We start from the raw sequence: 16,881 nt of genomic DNA, 5'->3' as shown, positions 1-16,881 counted from the left end.
GTTCGCTTGGTTCGTGACCTTGCACCGCCCGCCTGAGCTTTTAGTACATGTTTGTTGCAGTTGCCATGACCGCTCTCACATCGACTGAAATAACAACTTTCAGGGAAATGTTAAAACAGCGGTAGCCGAGCTGCTGCAGCGCGGGATCGAGCCGAGTGAAGAGAAGTTCTGGAGGATAAATTAAAAGGTTCTGAAAGCCCGACTGAGGAAAGCGGAGAAGCGTATTACATCAAAATGGCAACCCCCTATGTGACAGATGAATCTGGTAAGGCTGTTGCATGTGGTAGACATTTGTTCAACTGAAATCAGTTTCATTGAGCATACCCACAGTCTCTCGTGGACATGTGTTTTCTATCTGCACTGCTCAGAGTTTTCGATTTCAATCAATGCATTTAACTCGCATATTGGGTTTTAATGTTAGCTTAGCCTGCTAGCTAACACGCTATCTGCAGAGCTAGTTAGCTTTTTGCTATCGCTCTGTGTAATTTACACATGTAAACATTACTGTGAATAGTAAACCTCCTCTTACCAGGAATACATATACCCACTCACAGTGAAACTTTATGTAATGATGAGCTTATAACGTACATGGAAGCCGATTTTGCAGCCTGCTAGCCTAAGTTAGCATCCGGTGTACAACCCCCCCGCTATCGTGAAGGATTATATTTCAATTGAAACGATATTTTCTTACTTTATTAGATTTTATTTAAGTTCAATTCTATTAACCCCTTATTCTTTTTAATAACACGACAGACTAATGAAGCTTGTTAGCTTTATACCTGTTTCATTGTGAATACAGCCAAGAGGGTGTATGAATAGCTTGTTGGTTAATATTGTGGCTCTAAGGATGCTATTAGAATTACTTTGGTACCGCCTGGTGGTCAGACTGTGAACTACAAGTGGTTCATGGAAACCGTTTAGGCTTAATCGCTGCTCTGAAAATGTTGTTGAAAATGAGTCTGTATACTCAGCGATAACTTGATTTTTAAATTAGTAGAGGATTATTTCAAGAATTGATTTATCACGCTTAATCCGGTTTAAGCACTAGTCTGAAAGGAATCAGAACAGGTCTTTCCAAAAAGTGCCTTTACTCACTTAATACATGATTTCATAAGTAGAAGTGGTTTGGATAGGCTTTTCCCTTAATAAATACAATAATAATTCATAGGGTAAGTTAATAAAAGATCAAAGTTTTTTTTAAATTTTGGATAAAATGATGGAAAAGGTTCAAAAGCTTTCAAACAAGACAAAATGTTCTAAGTATATATTTTATTCTACATTTACTTGGGATATTAAGTAGAGTTTGATCTGAACAAATACTTTTTCACAGACCAATAAAAATAATGAGATAATACTTTTACAGCACCACTAGAGGGCCAACCAAAGCCTTCTTTAAATCCTTTTTTTCCCTCAGGGAAATACATAGCTGCAACTCAGCGACCCGATGGGACATGGAGGAAGCCGAGACGGGTGAAGGATGGTTATGTCCCCCAGGAGGAGGTCCCCGTGTAAGTGGAAGTCCTCCCTCTCTCTGCTTTACACGCACACAGTAATTATAAGCTGGTTTTCTTACACGTGAGCCGATGCCAGACAGTGTCTCAGCTCCAGAATTACTCAGTTTATGAATGAGGAATGAGGCAGGATGCGGCTCAGAGACCTGCTATAAACAACAGGCTTTTCCTTGAAATTTTGTGTAAGTTTGGCCTCATGAAAGGAATTGACTGTTTTATATTTTCACAATGCCATTTAGCCCTGTGCTTCTTTTATCCAAACTTTTAGAGGAGATGTTTTTTTTGTAGAGTTACTAGACATCTAATCTGATGATTGATCTGATCTCGTTTATGATTTTCGAAGTAGTTTGGATTAAAAGACAAAAAAATGACACATTCTACAGATTTTTCATTTAACCACTTTGTCCTTTTTTAAATACAATATTAGAAATGCATTAAAAGAGGCAAATAAACATTTATTCAATTAATTTTTTTAAATAGGAAAATACATTTTTATTGCTTAAAATTCAATAACAGCTTCCCATTAGTGCACTCTTGATCATTTGTAGCAAAGGATGAATCTGCAGCTAAAGCTAACATAAGCATGTGAAAATCTCAGCCCTTTCTGCTTGACTTGATATAAATATAACATATGATTAATCTGGTGATTATTTATTGGATTAACCTATTAGTAATTGGTCAGCAATAGGTGCTTACAACATTTGAACCACATGAGGCTAAAGCTATGCTACTTGAGGAGTTCTGGGTAAAACATATTTGCAGACAGGTTATTTTCATTTTAAATGCAAAGTGTGTATTTTTTTTAACAGTTTTGGCTGGCTATTTCAAAAAATGGCCTTGTTTAAGTCTGTATACTTAAGTTAATAATTAATCGATGACTAAATTAGTTGACATTACAGTTTCCCCCATAAAACTTGCTAAGCCTTGTGGTAGGTGCACTATAGTTTTTGAGTTAAAAAATGTTTAACAAGAAATTTGAAAACACCAATGTTATTGGAAGAAGTTAAAAAAGACAAACATTTTTAAAAAAATCAGAAATAAACAAACAACACTTAGCCTGGTGGGGATGTAAGTAAAGCCTGGTGGCCCACCAGGCTTATAATCGATTCATTATAATCAATCCGATTAGTCATGTCAGCCCTAGTTTGGATTAACTTATTTGCTCATACTGAAAGATGGTCAAAACAACCGTCTTTACATAAATTGTTTTTTGTTTTTTTTCTCAGGTATGAAAACAAATACGTCAAGTTTTTCAAGAGCAAACCCGACCTGCCTCCTGGCATGAGCCCATCAGAAGCAGCTCCACCAAAACAGCAGCAGCAAAAGATACCCGGCTGTGCGGACAGCGAGACGGCCGGTCTGTCAAAGTCGGCGAAACGCAACATGAAACGCAAGGAAAAACGAAAACAGCAGCAGCTCCAGGATCAGGACGGCGAGGCGGAGGTGGATGCAGTGAGCAGCGCCGTGGAGAACGTGTCCATCTCAGAGAGAGGCGAATCTGCCACCAAGACCCAGGGAACCACGTCGGTTTCAACACCAGATGAGTCTTCAGCAGCTGCAGCAGCGGGAGCTGAAAAGGCCAAGAAGATCAAAAACCTGAAAAAGAAGCTGCGGCAGGTGGAGGAGTTGCAGCAGAAGGTGGACTCGGGGGAAATAAAGCAGCTGACGAAGGATCAGCTGGAAAAGCTGGGCCGCTCTGAGACCTTACGAGAAGAGCTGGAGCAGCTGGAACGCGACTCCTGAACCGGAAAAAAACGGGAGAGTCAGACTAATCATGCAAATTGCAAACCGGGAAGGACCTTTGCAACTTCCAGAAACAGTTTCCCTATTTGACATCCATCATAAATGATGGCAGGAAGCGCAGCTCTAAGGACAGCATTTCTGTGTGGCAGACATCACACCTGTTTTCTTTAGTTTTAGTTTGTGACCCATCTGAAAATATACTTTTTAACTATCTTTTAAACAGATCATTGTGACTTGTTTTGTGCTTCTATGTTGTTTCCATTTTTGTATTTTTAATCCCATCTGGAACCACAGAAAATAAAAACACAAAACTTTGTGAAAGAGGGTTTAGTTTGCGTCCCCCTTTCTGCTTTAAACAATAGCCACACTGCAAAAATAAAAAACTCTTACTGACATTTTTTGGTTTAGTTTCTTAAAACACTTTAAATAAAACAGAACAAATTTGAAAGTAAATTTTCAACAAGTTATAGGAGTTTGTTGTAGGTAAATAATTCTTTAATATTGATTTCAAAAAGCACTTGTTCCACTAACAGATTATTTCACTTATTCTTTCCATAAGTAAAATAGTCTGCCGGTGGAAATAGTACTTTTTAACAATATTAATGAAATATTGACTTAAAACAAGCTCTTATATTTTGCTGAAAAGTTACTTCTAAGTTAGTTTTCGTATTTCAGATATTTGCATTAGAAACTAGACAAAAGTACTTGGTAGGAGTTTCTGTTTTTGCAGTGTTTGATGTTGAAATGATTTATCATTGTCTCACTTATGCCACATCTCCACAGTCAGTACAGTAAATAAATTATGTATTTGTCTTCTTGTTTCAGTAAGTTTGACTCTAAGTAACCTGGATGTTACTGTGGCCAGCAGGACAGAGACCCTGGAAAACTGTATGGGTATGTTGAAAGGAAGGTGTGGCTGTATTTTTCTTTTTGCTAATAAATCCCATAATTAAGTGAATAAAAGTGAACCTATCCTACTGAGGAGTATTACACGTGTAGCTAAAGACTTATAGATTTTATTTTTCTGTCTTGGAGCTCAATTGTTGGTCAAAACTTATTAAAAACATTCAACAGAAAAAAGTTTTGGTTCTCTTTTCTTTCTTAACATGGGCACTGCAGATCAATGATCCAGCAAGCAATCTCCAAATATTTTGTGCAAATTATTATTTTTTTAAAATGAGAAATAGTAATTTTCAGATGACATTCTTTACCACCAAAGCCTGGAAACATTTACTCTGTTATCAAAGATTTAATTAATTTCAGTGAAGCCGTTCAAAAACTGAGACACTAATTTTTCTATTTTCAAGTGTTTAATTTTGTTAACTTTAATTAGCTTTAATTGCAATAAAAGCTAATTAATAAACTTTAATTAGCAATTTAATTAACAGACTAAATCCCTAATTCCGTTTATTCACAAAATTACAATATATGGACTAAATGATGGACCATTTTAGTTAGTGAATTGACTGTGAAGTCAATAAAACAATTATTATCTACCATGTACGGGAGGGGTGAATGCTCCAAGTCAAGTACAAAACTAACTTGCCTGACGGATCTCAATTTTATAGATTATCTAGGGAGGTAAGTTATTAATTCATGAGTTAATCTAAAATTGATTAATTTTACCGATCTGCTAACGTTTAATCTATGAGGGCAATTTTCTTAAAAAAACGAATTTTCTCTTGAATCAAGACTGTCGACCGTTTTTCCGTAAGATCAAGTACTAGGTTTTTCATAATATGCTAATTTAACAAAAGAAGTAAGCCACAAATATTTAAACAGTTTCTTGAGTCAGCTGTTTAAACAACTTAGGGAGCTTGTCGAGTGTTTAAATTTCAAAACAGAGGTGTATGCACGTATCTTGCGCCCCATGCCGGACTCTTTTCGGACCGTTTCCTCCTCCGTCCTGATTTGGCTCCGCCGCCATACTTGTTTCTGTTTCAACGGCTCCGTTTACGGGTGACCAGCAGCGCCACCTGCTGGATGGCGGCCAAACTAAAATACTAAATGAAGATCTGAGCTAACGTTGTTAGCTAATCGATTGGAATTAATTTTAATCTAATGAACTACTATAAGTCGATTAATTGTTTGCCTCCTACTGTTCTCAGATATTGTTGTTGCAGTTTATTTACGAAAAGTATTGCAAAAAACATGATTTTCTGAATGATTTTTGCACCAATTTAAGCTCACAGCTCTGTTTTTGTTTTCATAAAATGCAGTTATGTTTCATAAATTATTGTTCCACCTTTCTTTCCTGGCACCGATGCTGCAACAACTAAGTTGAACCAGTTAATTCTTCGTCACCAGACTGAATGGGTTTCATGCTAGAATGTAGCATTTCCCTTCAGCACAAGCTTCTTCCTAAAGATGAAATTTCTGCTTTGGTTTCATATTTTTCAGACTAACCCTTGATATGTACATGTCATTATCCAGACAATAAAAGTTATTCCCAGAAGGCTGCGAGCTTTTCATTGCACTGTTGAATTGCTCTCCAAACACTTTTTTTATTTTTTGCTCTTGTCAGGTCAGCCAGTCGTTGCCCTCATTTTGCTCAAAAAGATTCAATAAAACGCCACTTTTTTTTTAGCTCACATTCTCCATTAAATTTAACCTAAACAAACATTTTAATTAAGCCTTTAATTGTCTATTTTAATCAACTTAAACTTAAATAGCTTGCTTTGTCTACATTTAGACTCCAAAGGAAACCTCTGGGAGGAGAGTTCTTCAAATTTAACTTTTGACATTTGAGAATAGAGTAGATATATCCTTTATTATCTTTCAGTGGGGGAATCACATGCAAAAAGGTAAAATATGAAGAAAAAAAAACAACAATCACTGTATTGTGAGGTCAAAGTTACAACATAAGGAACAATTCTGTGCAGTTATTGAAAAAAGTTTCAAATAAATTTGCAACTGAGTAGAATAATGTTTCTATTTTTTTCTATTCGACATGATCATTTAAAAAATTTACAAAATATGCCTGATTTTACAAACTCCTATTTACAAAAGAATGTGCAAATGATTGTGCAAATAACAGCAAAGATATAAAATGAGAATGCAAATAGTTTTTTTTTCCTGTCAGCTCAGCAAAATAACCAACAACAACAACAATAATAATAATAAATTTAAATAGAATTTCTTGTGTATTTTTTAAACATTTTTATCTGCTCAATTACAATTTAAACACATATAATTTTATTAAAACCAAGAAAATTGTCAGAATTTTGGTAGTGAAAAATTTTAACATATTTTTTATGGCGTAATTAGTTTCCTTTCTGCCCACTTTGAGTAATTTGTTACTCAAAACACTTTACTCAAAAAAGTGAAACAAAAGAAAATTGTTTCATATCCTGCAGGTCAGCAGGAGAGATCTAGTAGCAGATGCAAAGTCTGCTTATACCTCCTGAAGTATTTGGTAAATTATTCCAATGTTTTATTTATCCTGATAAAAAAAAGGGAGATCCCTGTAACGCTAAAGGTTACTCAATGTTTTTATATCCTATTGCATGCAATTATAATTCAATTTAGAAATTAAAAATTAAAATAACGGCCCAATCTTGTCCTTCACGATATTGCTTCTTATGCGGTCGCTGAGCATTGGAACAGAAATGTACACGGTGCATTGAGTAAAAAGCGATGTATTCATATGTGTGCCATTGGGGCTGTTGTGGTTTGTGTTGTAAAGCATCGAGTGGTCAACAAGAATAGAAAGGCATCATATGAATGCAGCCATTTCTGTAGTTAACTTTAAGGGACAGCTCCAATAAGAGCAGTCAGTATCTTACCTGCAGTAGATAACCTTCTAAGCATCTTGACTTTGATACATTGAAAATTAAGTTCATTACCAGAATATGAGCTGCAGACAATCGAACATCAGGAGAAACTAAAGGGTGATCGTTTCTAGTGGACAACTGCTTGTATCTGGTTACAGATGAGGCTTCGGTTATATTTTCCATAACTGTGTTACATATTGCTCATTTTGATCCACACTATATTTCTGTTGTGCTTGAAATAAACAGATAAAAAGAAAAAAGTTCACAGATTACAAAACCTGTCGTACTTTTGAAGAGTATTTATTAAACTTCTTTAATCAATTTGAAACAGTGTGATTATTAATAACCGCTAATAAGACATAAACTAAACCTCATAGATTTGTAAAATTAAAGAATATATTAACATATGCTGTTGGTAATCAATCATGCAACATGTTTTTGTAGTTTTCTAAGTACACTGAAAAACACAAGTATTTTTTGTACAGTTTCTAGTGCACATATTATATTACTCTGTAATATTACAAAACTAACTAACAAGTAACTTTTCAGCAAGATATAGGAACTTGTTTTAAGTTAATAATGAATTAATATTGTTGTAGGTTATGTCACACATTTTATAACACATTTAGTGAAATAATCTAAAAGTGAAAGTAGTACTTTATTAATCTATATTCAAGAATTGTTTCCTTAAAACCAGCTTGTTTATCTTACTGAAAAGTTACTTTTAAGTTAGTTTTGTCTCATGTCAAGTGTACTAAGATATTTGCACTGGAAACAAAGCATAAATACTTTGTAAGACTTTGTGTTTTTGTGGTGTACATCAAATAACACTTTCATTAGTCTTCTGTAACTTGGCTTAATCTAATGGAGTAGAAAAACAAGCTTAAGGGAATAGAAAAAAATATTTTACCTTTCACAGAATGACTAAGTTATGCGTTATCGTTAATATTAGCCATTTTTTTAAAAGCATGGTTGGAGATTACAGATGTGACTTTTTCTCTCCACTCAGTTTTTATGAGCCATTGTTTCTCAATGAGACTGAAAACGAGACGTTCTCTGTCACTGATTTGTTGCAATGGTTACTTGGAGGCGTCTCTGGTTTCTCCTGAATGTGATCCTACATTAAGAAGCGAAATAACAAGCGGTTCCTTTTGTCCCTCTGGGGAATATGTGGTCACTTGTTTTTTCACAAACTGGAAACAATGAAGCAACAAAAAAATAGACTCAGATTCTGCTGGAGAAGCTGCAAGACATGCAAATATGAAACAATTCCTCGTTCCCACACGTTCACATTGATTCAAGCTAACATGTCTTGTTTTATACTTAAATGTTTATCTGTACACAGTCAGCACCTTTCATTACTGACAGGAAGCTAGCCCCCTTTTCTCAACAGCTCTAATCCCAAAATTTGCTTCTTTTGAAGCAAACAACATGCCTGAGTTATTTTTGCACACTTCAAGGGGCTCAAAATGATGGTGTGCAAAGACTTGATCATGCAGTTTGTGCCTGAAATTAGCATGCCTTTTTTTTCTATACTCCACACTTCACATTCCTTGTCAAGGTTTTATTGTGTGGTTAGGAGGCATGTCTGGAGCAAATACTCGCTATAAAAACGAGTGCCCAAACTAACCAGCCTCAGCACAGATGTAAAAAGGGCTAATTTACAGAGGATGACTGTGGCTACAGCTAGGAAGATAGAGCATTAATACATGCATTAAGTTTTTTTAAAAAAAAATCAACATACTTTATTCTAGCCGGTTTTTCTTTTCATCTGTGATGGGAAAGGATCCAAAGTGGAAAATGTTCTGCAGACTGGAGCTAATGGTGCTTCTTGTTTTGCTGACAACAGCTTCATCTATTGCTCTGAGCAGCAAGGACCTCACCGAAGCAGTGGTAAGAACAAACAAAACGGGGTGCTGCTGGAGTTTTACTGCAGATAGAGGGAATATAATAGCTATTAATGAAAACTCAGCTTAACGCTCAATTATTTAAATGTTTATTAGATTTTTATTGTCATCATTAATTGGATAAATAAGTTTTTTTTAAAGTTTGTAGAGTATATTCTGTGTATTACACAGTATTCATACCCCTTGAAGTTGTAACCATTTTGTCATTGTAATGACAGAAATTCAACATGAATTGGATTTTTTTCCATAATGCTTGTGTTTTAGATCCAAATGGAAACAGATCAAAAATAAAGTTGTGAAAAGTTTAAAATGTAATAAGTTTATATAGTAATATCCTGAGTTTTGAACATCTCATAGAGGGTTTTTCAATCTGCCATTCTCTGGCAGGCAAAGGAAATTCAATGTGCTTCAGTTTATCTATATAGCACCAGTTCATAATAAATCTCAAGGCAATTTGAACTAAAATTACTTTACATGCATTCCAATTGATAGTTATCAAACAATACATCTATCATAAGATAAGTTCATTATTTTAAAAAGATATTTAAAATTTTTTTTCTATCTAAGGAAACACAGCAGATCCCATTGAGTCATTATCTCAGCAATATCCCAAGGTTTGCTACTGTGTAATTTGATTTTGATAATTTCATATTGATAACTAAAATATCTGCCTTACATTCAACTTCTAGAGTTTCTAGAAGTAGTGAAGTTCTCTGTTATGAAAGTATTCACCAATCATGTCTTTGATGTACGCTGGAGTTTGATTATTAAGAGCTTTATAGGTGAGAAGGAGAACCTTAAATTATATTCTGGATTTAACAAGGAGCCAATGAAGGGAAGCTGAAATAGGAGAACTCTCTTTTTCAACTCCTGCTGCAGCATTTTGGATCAGCTGAAGCTTTAACTCCATTTTATGGACTTCCTGATAGTAAAGAAAACTTCAGGTTTGAAGTAGCAAATGCATGAACCAGTTTTTCAGCGGCACTCCTTGACAAGATATTTCTAATTTAGGCAATATTCCAGAGATTAAAATAGGAAATGATGGAAACTTGTTTAATATGGGACTTCAATTACATAATCTGGTCAAAAATAACACAGAGGTTCTTTACTTTATTCTTGGAGGCCAATGCAAAACTATCCAGATCAAGAGATTGACTAATCAGTTTCTGTTTTGACTTTTATGTCTTTAGTATCCCCAGCATAACAGTGAACATTTGTCCCATGTTTTCTGATGATTTTACCAATTTGAAATATGGCAAAACTAACTTACAATATTTTTTCAGCAACATAGAAACTTGTTTTAAATGAGTAATTCCTTAACATGGATTTTAAGGATACTATTTTAAATATTTAAAAATACTAGTTCCACTGGCAGATTATGTTGCTCATAACATTTAGAATTTTTTTTGTTTGTTTCAAGTGTACTAAGATATTTGAACTAGAAACTAGACCAAAAATACTTGACAAGGTTTTGTGTTTTCGCAGTGTTAGCATGACTTCATCAATTGGGTTTAACTGGACTAAAATCCAATTGCAAATTTGCCCTCAGACATGTGAAGCAGGGAATTAATATTCATATTAAATGAATATTGAAATGAAATACAAGTATTTAATTTCAAGTTAACACATAAAATGTGTTTCTTGTGTTAAATTAATCAATTCTAGTAAAGATAACATACGAAATAATTTAGTTTTGTGTGAACAAAATTTAGTTGAGTGAATTAACACACCGATACCACTCTTGGCCATAAGAGGGCAGTAATGCAACAATAAAACTGCACTAAAAAAGACCAGTTTAAACCGGTTTAGTCATGATAGTTAAATTGAACGTTGCTGTTCATGAATCTTATCTATTTCACTAAGCTTTTTTGTGATTTTGTAAACAAAAACAAGCAGGAATTTCCTCATTCCAGATTTATGGCTGTAATTTCAGAAAAAACGTGGTTCAGTTTTGTTACTTGCCAGTCTTTGCATCATTTACATCACTGGAATCACATACACAATCAAATACAGTGAAGATTGTGATCGTAACGTGGCAGTAACCTTTCCCTCGGGGGTTCAATAAATTGATTTGGCGTCCAGCTGTTAAACTGATTGCTTTTTCTTTTAGGCATATTTAAGGAAGTATGGCTACCTGCACATCCCATTGGACAACACACAACTCAACCCTCCACCTGAAAAAATAGAGGAGGCCCTCAGGTGACGCTAAATGAGGTTCACATCCTCATTTATTATTAGTTATTCATTTGAATCAATGAGAGTTAAGTTTAATGTTCATGTCAGAATCTTTCAGAAAGTATCCAACCTTCAAGAATCTGGAAACCTGGATTCATCCACACTGGAAATGATGAGGCAACCCCGCTGCGGTCTGGAAGACTCTTTCACAAACAATTCTCTCAAATATCGAATCATGGGTGGGTATCTTTCCTTTGTGAAACACATTCACAGACCGGTGAAGTGTGTAAGCATTAACTACAGTTGTTATTGAACAGGTTACTGGCGGAAGAAGATGCTGACGTATCGCATTTACAACTACACCCCTGACCTCGGCGCAGCAAAGACCCGGCAGGCCATCCAGACCGCATTCAAGTACTGGAGCGACGTCTCGTCTTTAAAGTTCAGGGAGCTGCATCAAGGAAGGGCAGATATAAAAATCTCCTTTCACACAAAAGACAAGTCGTGCCCCGTACCCTTTGATGGACGAGGTGGGAGAAAAATTAGATCACCTCACAAGTTTGTAGACATTTCTGCTGTTGACCTATTATGCTTCCTTGGACAGATTAGGATGGGTCTATGGGCTACACAAAACATGTTCTTTACATATTTTCTTTTGCACAAAATCATTTTTAGATAATGAGGTTTTACTCTGCTCAGTTCAGTCTATTTTGAGCTCCTTTCAGAATGAGTTGTTTTAGGGCGTCTTGTCACTTTAAATCAAAATAAGTTGCTGCTGGCCACGCCCCCTAACTCAACATTCATGCCTGCACTTGAAAATGGCTGCTAACAAATGGGCAATTATACAACAGTACATCTTTGAAAAGCATTAGTAGAGCCTCCTGCAAATGGTAAGTCAACAACGAAACACTTGTGTTTTCCAGCAGCCATTGTAGTGTGCATACAGTGGTAAAACCAGTTGACCAAACACTCAGCTCCACTCGGATTGCTAGATAACAAGCTGGGCTCTGCTGGGGTTGCTAGGTAACAGTGCAGTGCCCATCAAATATGACTTAACATTTGAGAGGTTTTTGAAAAGGCTAATTTTCCAGACACCAAAAGACATTAATTATTTGCCAAAAAACAGCTGGGTGTTTTTTAGAGGCAGTCGAGACACAAATGGAAGTACAATTATCTGCAAAATGTTTTGCATAACAGGTCCCCTTTAAGGTGACATTTGAAAAAGAGTTAGATGACATTCTTTCTTCGTCCACAGGTCATGTTTTAGCGCACGCTGATGCTCCCGAGTCAGGCATCGTGCACTTTGACGAAGATGAACTGTGGACAGAGGGGAAGAGCTCCGGCTCCAACCTGAGGATTGTGGCGGCTCATGAGATCGGTCACGCTCTCGGCCTGGGCCACTCGCAGTACTACAGCGCACTAATGGGACCCATTTATGTCGGATACCGCGCTGACTTTAAGCTGCATCCGGATGATATAAAAGGGATCCAAGCTTTGTACGGTAATGATTGAATCTGACGAAAGAGAAATTAACTGTCTTTATCAAACTCGGAAATATCTGACTACATATCCAAATAGACTTCTTTACTGAAATTGCAGTTAATGCTTCCCAAAAGGCCATCGCTATTAGTTATACTTTCTTTTTATTAATTCCCTTTGTGTTGGTATGATCTTAAAACCTGCTCAATTTATAGACGTCATACATGATACTCACTTCTTGTTTTTAAAATTATCTTTTAGCTTTAAAACATCAACAATAAAGGTGATAAAAATATATTTAGATTTATAGTTTACTTACCTCTAAAATATGACTTTCCTCTTTAAACAGCAGTTCACATAACATGCAGCTGTTTCTGTTTTTCAGGAAAACCAGAGAACAGCCCCCCATCTGTGATTCCTCACCAGCCAGTGCCACGAGGCGCTGCCCCAGATCCGTGCAAGGCCAAACTGGACGCAGTTATGTTAGGTACAGAGACTCTGGTGCTCAGTTAGCTCTATATTTTGCTTAAGTAAAACATTACTGTCTTTGCTATCATTTCATCAAAAATTATAGTTTTGAGAGTTTGAAAAGCCGAAAATGTACAAGAAAAAGCTAAAAAAAATAAATAAATAAATAAAAATCTGGAATTAATCACAGAAATTTTCTAGAAAACCAAGGAAATTTCTGAATTCGAAAAGTTTAAAATCTCAGAAATTCTGGAATTAATCTCCGAAATTTTCTACAAAAAAACGTGGAGATTTATCAGTTTGGAAAACGTGACGTTTGCAAGAAAAAGCTTAGAAATTCCGAGATTAACTCAGAAATTTTCTTGGGAAACATGAAATTTTCTGAATTTGAAAAGTCTGAAATTTGCAAGAAAAAAACTGAAATTCTGAGATTAATCTCAGTAACTTTCTGGAAGAAAATTTCTGAGTTTGTAAAGTAAAAAATTTGCGAAAAATAAACTTGGAGATCTCCCGGATTAGTCCCAGGAGATTCAGAGTTTTTTTCTCACAAATTTGAGACTTTTCAAACTCAGAAATTTCAATAAAATTTATGAAATACATTTCAGAATTTTGGAGGGCTTTTTTTTTTTTTTAAGGAAATGTTAAACTTTTCAAACTCAGAAATTTCTAATTTTTTCTAGAAAATTTCTGAGTTTAATCTCAGTTCTTTGGGGGACATTTACTCTTCCTTTTTTTGTATCTACAATGGCCGTAATTCGTTGTCGTACTTTGCTTCTTCAAGAGGAAGTACGTAATGTTTCTCCTGTTTTCTCCTCAGTTCCTCCGAGTAAGACATATGTGTTCAGTGGACAGTATGTGTGGACGGTGTCCAGCTCTGGCTACAACACTCCCACTGTGATTTCTGCTCTGTGGAAGGAGCTGCCAGGAAGCATCGATGCAGCTGTTTATTCTCAGCGGACTGGCAAATCTTACTTCCTGAAAGGTGGATCCAGTTATTTTTACTGGCCAAATTTTACTGGTAATAAAGAAACTCTCAGTGTTTTTTTTTTTTTTACATGTTTTTCTGCTTTTCAGGAGACAAAGTGTGGAGGTATACTGGCTTCAAACTCGATAGAGGATTCCCCAAACGTTTGACCAACATTCCTGGAAATATCGACTCAGCTCTTTACTTCCCCAAGAACAAGAAGCTGATCTTTTTGAAAGTAAGAAACAGAAGTAGGGCTGCAACTAATAATCAATTATTCTATTGATTATTGTGACTATTAATCGGATAAAATCACTGGCACATTCTGCACATTTTTCATTCAGCCACATAATACCAGAAATACATTAAAAGATGCAAGTAAACAAATAATTCAATTATTTTTACATGATAAAATAAACATTTTATCACCTAAAATACAATAACACCATTTGTTTAGTGAACGCTTCATCATTTGGAGCAAAGGATAGATCTGCAGCTATCAAAAACCTTTTACAATCAACATGAGAAAAGTGCAGCCCTTTCTGGTTGACTTCACACCAATATAGAGCTGATCTGTTGATAATTTTTAGATTTACTAATTTATAACTGGATAGCAAAATGTGCTTTACATAATTTGTACCAAGGTGAAATCAAAACTCTGCCACTTGACTAGTTCTGGGCAGAACATATTTACAAGCATGTATATTTTTTAATATTAAATGCAAAATGTATTTATTTTTTGTATATTTTTCGGCTTGTTTACTCGTCTAAGAAGGTTGGTCTTTTAGCAAATGGCCTTTTTGTGTCTGTATGCTCCAGTTTGTGGTTGATTACTAAATTAGTTGATTATTTCAATCACAACTAATCCGGTTAATCGCTTCAGTCCTGTTCTCAATAACAGTGGTGTCAAATTCATTATCATTTTGGGCCACATAAAGAGCAAACTGCTAAAATGTCTCTTTGCTCAGTTAGTACTTTTTAATAAAAAAATATTTTATTTATTTTTACAGTTTTGGCCTAATTGCACTTGCCGGTGTTGTTCTTTCAGCAAATTGACTCTTTTGGAGTCAATTTGCATGTAACCGTATCCTTTCTGCGTTGTGCTGCTTTTATTGAGTAATCAGGCCATGACACGGTTTGTCTTTACAAAGGATGGTTTCTTGATTTATTCTGACGAGAACATCATACAGAAAACAACCGTGTTATAGGCTGCCCACTCAAAGTCCTGAACAAAACAAAAGTACATAACAAAAATGAACTTAATAGATCTATAAATAAACTGGATGTATTTAAATGAAAAATAAACAGCACACACTCTTCAGCAGGACAACATGACAAAGAGGAGGGCCCAAGGGGGTCCAACAATTTAAAGACAATACCACAGAAGAAGAAATAAAAAGGAGGGGCTTCCGATCTTAAAGTAACACAGTTAAAACAATGACAAAGTTTTCTTTGTGTTTCAGTCAGGTAAGGAACAATACAAATAACCCCAAAAAAAGACATTTTGTGTAATTATAACAAAAGAGAAATACAACCAGGTTACATGTAGATTTCAGTTAGCCGATCAATACTAAATTAATTGACAATCAGTTAAATAATCCATTCATCACTATTAATCCGATTAATCGTTTCAGCCCCAAACAGAAACCGCCTTTCCATCAATTTATTCTCTTTTGCGTCAAATAATTACGTTTCTCTCCATTTTAGGGCTCTGGATACTGGCCGTGGGATGAGTTTGGCCCCACGGACCTCCGTTCGTACCCCAGACCGATCGGGAATCTCTTTAATGGGGTACCCAGCAACACGGATGCTGCCGTGACGTGGACAGACGGCTATGTGTACATGTTTAAAGGCAGCCAGCACTGGCGTGTGAACCAAAAGAGTCAAATAGTGGAGAAGAAGTATCCTCAGGACACGGCATCTAAATGGATGCAATGCGACGACTGAGCCACTAGAGGCCGCCAGGCGTTCAACACAGGCATAATCTGCACAATGTTTCAACAGCAGAGGGAAGATTTGACTCAGATTCTTGCATTTCTTGGAGATTCAAAAAATATATTGTTACTATAAACAGTTCACAGACAAATAGAGGACACTGCAATAAAAGTTAGAATAGCACATGACAGATATTTATAGTCATATTTTTTTTATTTTTCTCGTTTAGTCAGTATTGTAGTCAGTGAATGAAACAGTGTCTCCCTAGTGTATTTTACTGTATTCTTGTTTTTATATTTATTCTGTGATTTATGTAGATTTTATGAAATAAGTTGTGTTGGCAAATAAAATCTTACCTGCCTTGTCAAATTGATTAAAATAAGCTGAAAATATACTGTTGAAATGTTCATAAACTGTGTGAAGAGACAAATAACATTATTTTCCCTGACTGTCGGAGATCAGTCAAGACTTAACATTTCGTGTTTTAGGTCATTTAGGATCATTAAATTACATCTATTTGCTAAATGCCAAATTAAGAGACATTAAGAGTTTTTAAAATCGTGCTTTCTTTAAAATCAGATTTATATACATTAAGATTACCTCTTTAAACAATATAAGAAAGCCCAAATGATGATGTCATAGCTTTGGAAGATTCTGATAGGTTCATTTGAAATGTTTGAATTAAATGAAGGCTCATTTGAGGATGTGAACACCTCAAACACATCGATTCCTCGTGTAACATCATAGGAAAATCTAAAGAAATCAGCCTAGAAGAAGTTTGCCTTATTATTTTTGAGGAATAATTTATACATGCAAGTATAAACAGTATAAGAATTGATTGTCATTATCAACATTAAAGAAAGTCCTGTGCCAACATGAGCTGAAAGGCAACTCAGCAAACAGGAAGCCACATGAACTCAGAATTT

General features: G+C 35.4%; 2 protein-coding genes across 2 annotated transcripts; both read left to right on the top strand.

Moving 5' to 3' along the window:
* On the top strand, window positions 1-4,327 carry pym1 (PYM homolog 1, exon junction complex associated factor). Its single transcript, XM_005798903.2, has 3 exons — window positions 1-265; window positions 1,415-1,508; window positions 2,738-4,327. Exons 1-3 carry the CDS (start codon window positions 235-237, stop codon window positions 3,252-3,254), a joined length of 642 nt encoding a protein of 213 aa, XP_005798960.1. The 5' UTR covers window positions 1-234; the 3' UTR covers window positions 3,255-4,327.
* A 4,351-nt stretch (window positions 4,328-8,678) lies between these two features.
* Window positions 8,679-16,324, top strand: LOC102220148 (matrix metalloproteinase-19-like). The gene is made up of 9 exons (XM_005798951.2): window positions 8,679-8,920; window positions 11,045-11,133; window positions 11,218-11,348; window positions 11,427-11,639; window positions 12,365-12,610; window positions 12,974-13,075; window positions 13,874-14,038; window positions 14,131-14,258; window positions 15,728-16,324. Exons 1-9 carry the CDS (start codon window positions 8,804-8,806, stop codon window positions 15,965-15,967), a joined length of 1,431 nt encoding a protein of 476 aa, XP_005799008.2. The 5' UTR covers window positions 8,679-8,803; the 3' UTR covers window positions 15,968-16,324.
* Window positions 16,325-16,881: the final 557 nt, after the last annotated feature.

The sequence above is a fragment of the Xiphophorus maculatus genome, chromosome 1, assembly GCF_002775205.1.
Source record: "Xiphophorus maculatus strain JP 163 A chromosome 1, X_maculatus-5.0-male, whole genome shotgun sequence".
NCBI lineage: Eukaryota > Metazoa > Chordata > Actinopteri > Cyprinodontiformes > Poeciliidae > Xiphophorus > Xiphophorus maculatus.
Note: the sequence above shows the minus strand (reverse complement) of the source record. Positions and strands in the feature narration are given on the sequence as shown.

Excerpts from the sequence above, each read along its gene's own strand:
- pym1 (XM_005798903.2), top strand. The coding sequence starts at position 235 with ATGGCAACCCCCTATGTGACAGATGAATCTG. Across the intron at positions 266-1,414 it reads CTATGTGACAGATGAATCTG|GGAAATACATAGCTGCAACT; the intron begins GTAAGGCTGTTG and ends TTTTTCCCTCAG. Across the intron at positions 1,509-2,737 it reads CCCCAGGAGGAGGTCCCCGT|GTATGAAAACAAATACGTCA; the intron begins GTAAGTGGAAGT and ends TTTTTTTCTCAG.
- LOC102220148 (XM_005798951.2), top strand. The coding sequence starts at position 8,804 with ATGGGAAAGGATCCAAAGTGGAAAATGTTCTGCAGACTGGAGCTAATG. Across the intron at positions 12,611-12,973 it reads AGGGATCCAAGCTTTGTACG|GAAAACCAGAGAACAGCCCC; the intron begins GTAATGATTGAA and ends TCTGTTTTTCAG. Across the intron at positions 13,076-13,873 it reads ACTGGACGCAGTTATGTTAG|TTCCTCCGAGTAAGACATAT; the intron begins GTACAGAGACTC and ends TTTTCTCCTCAG.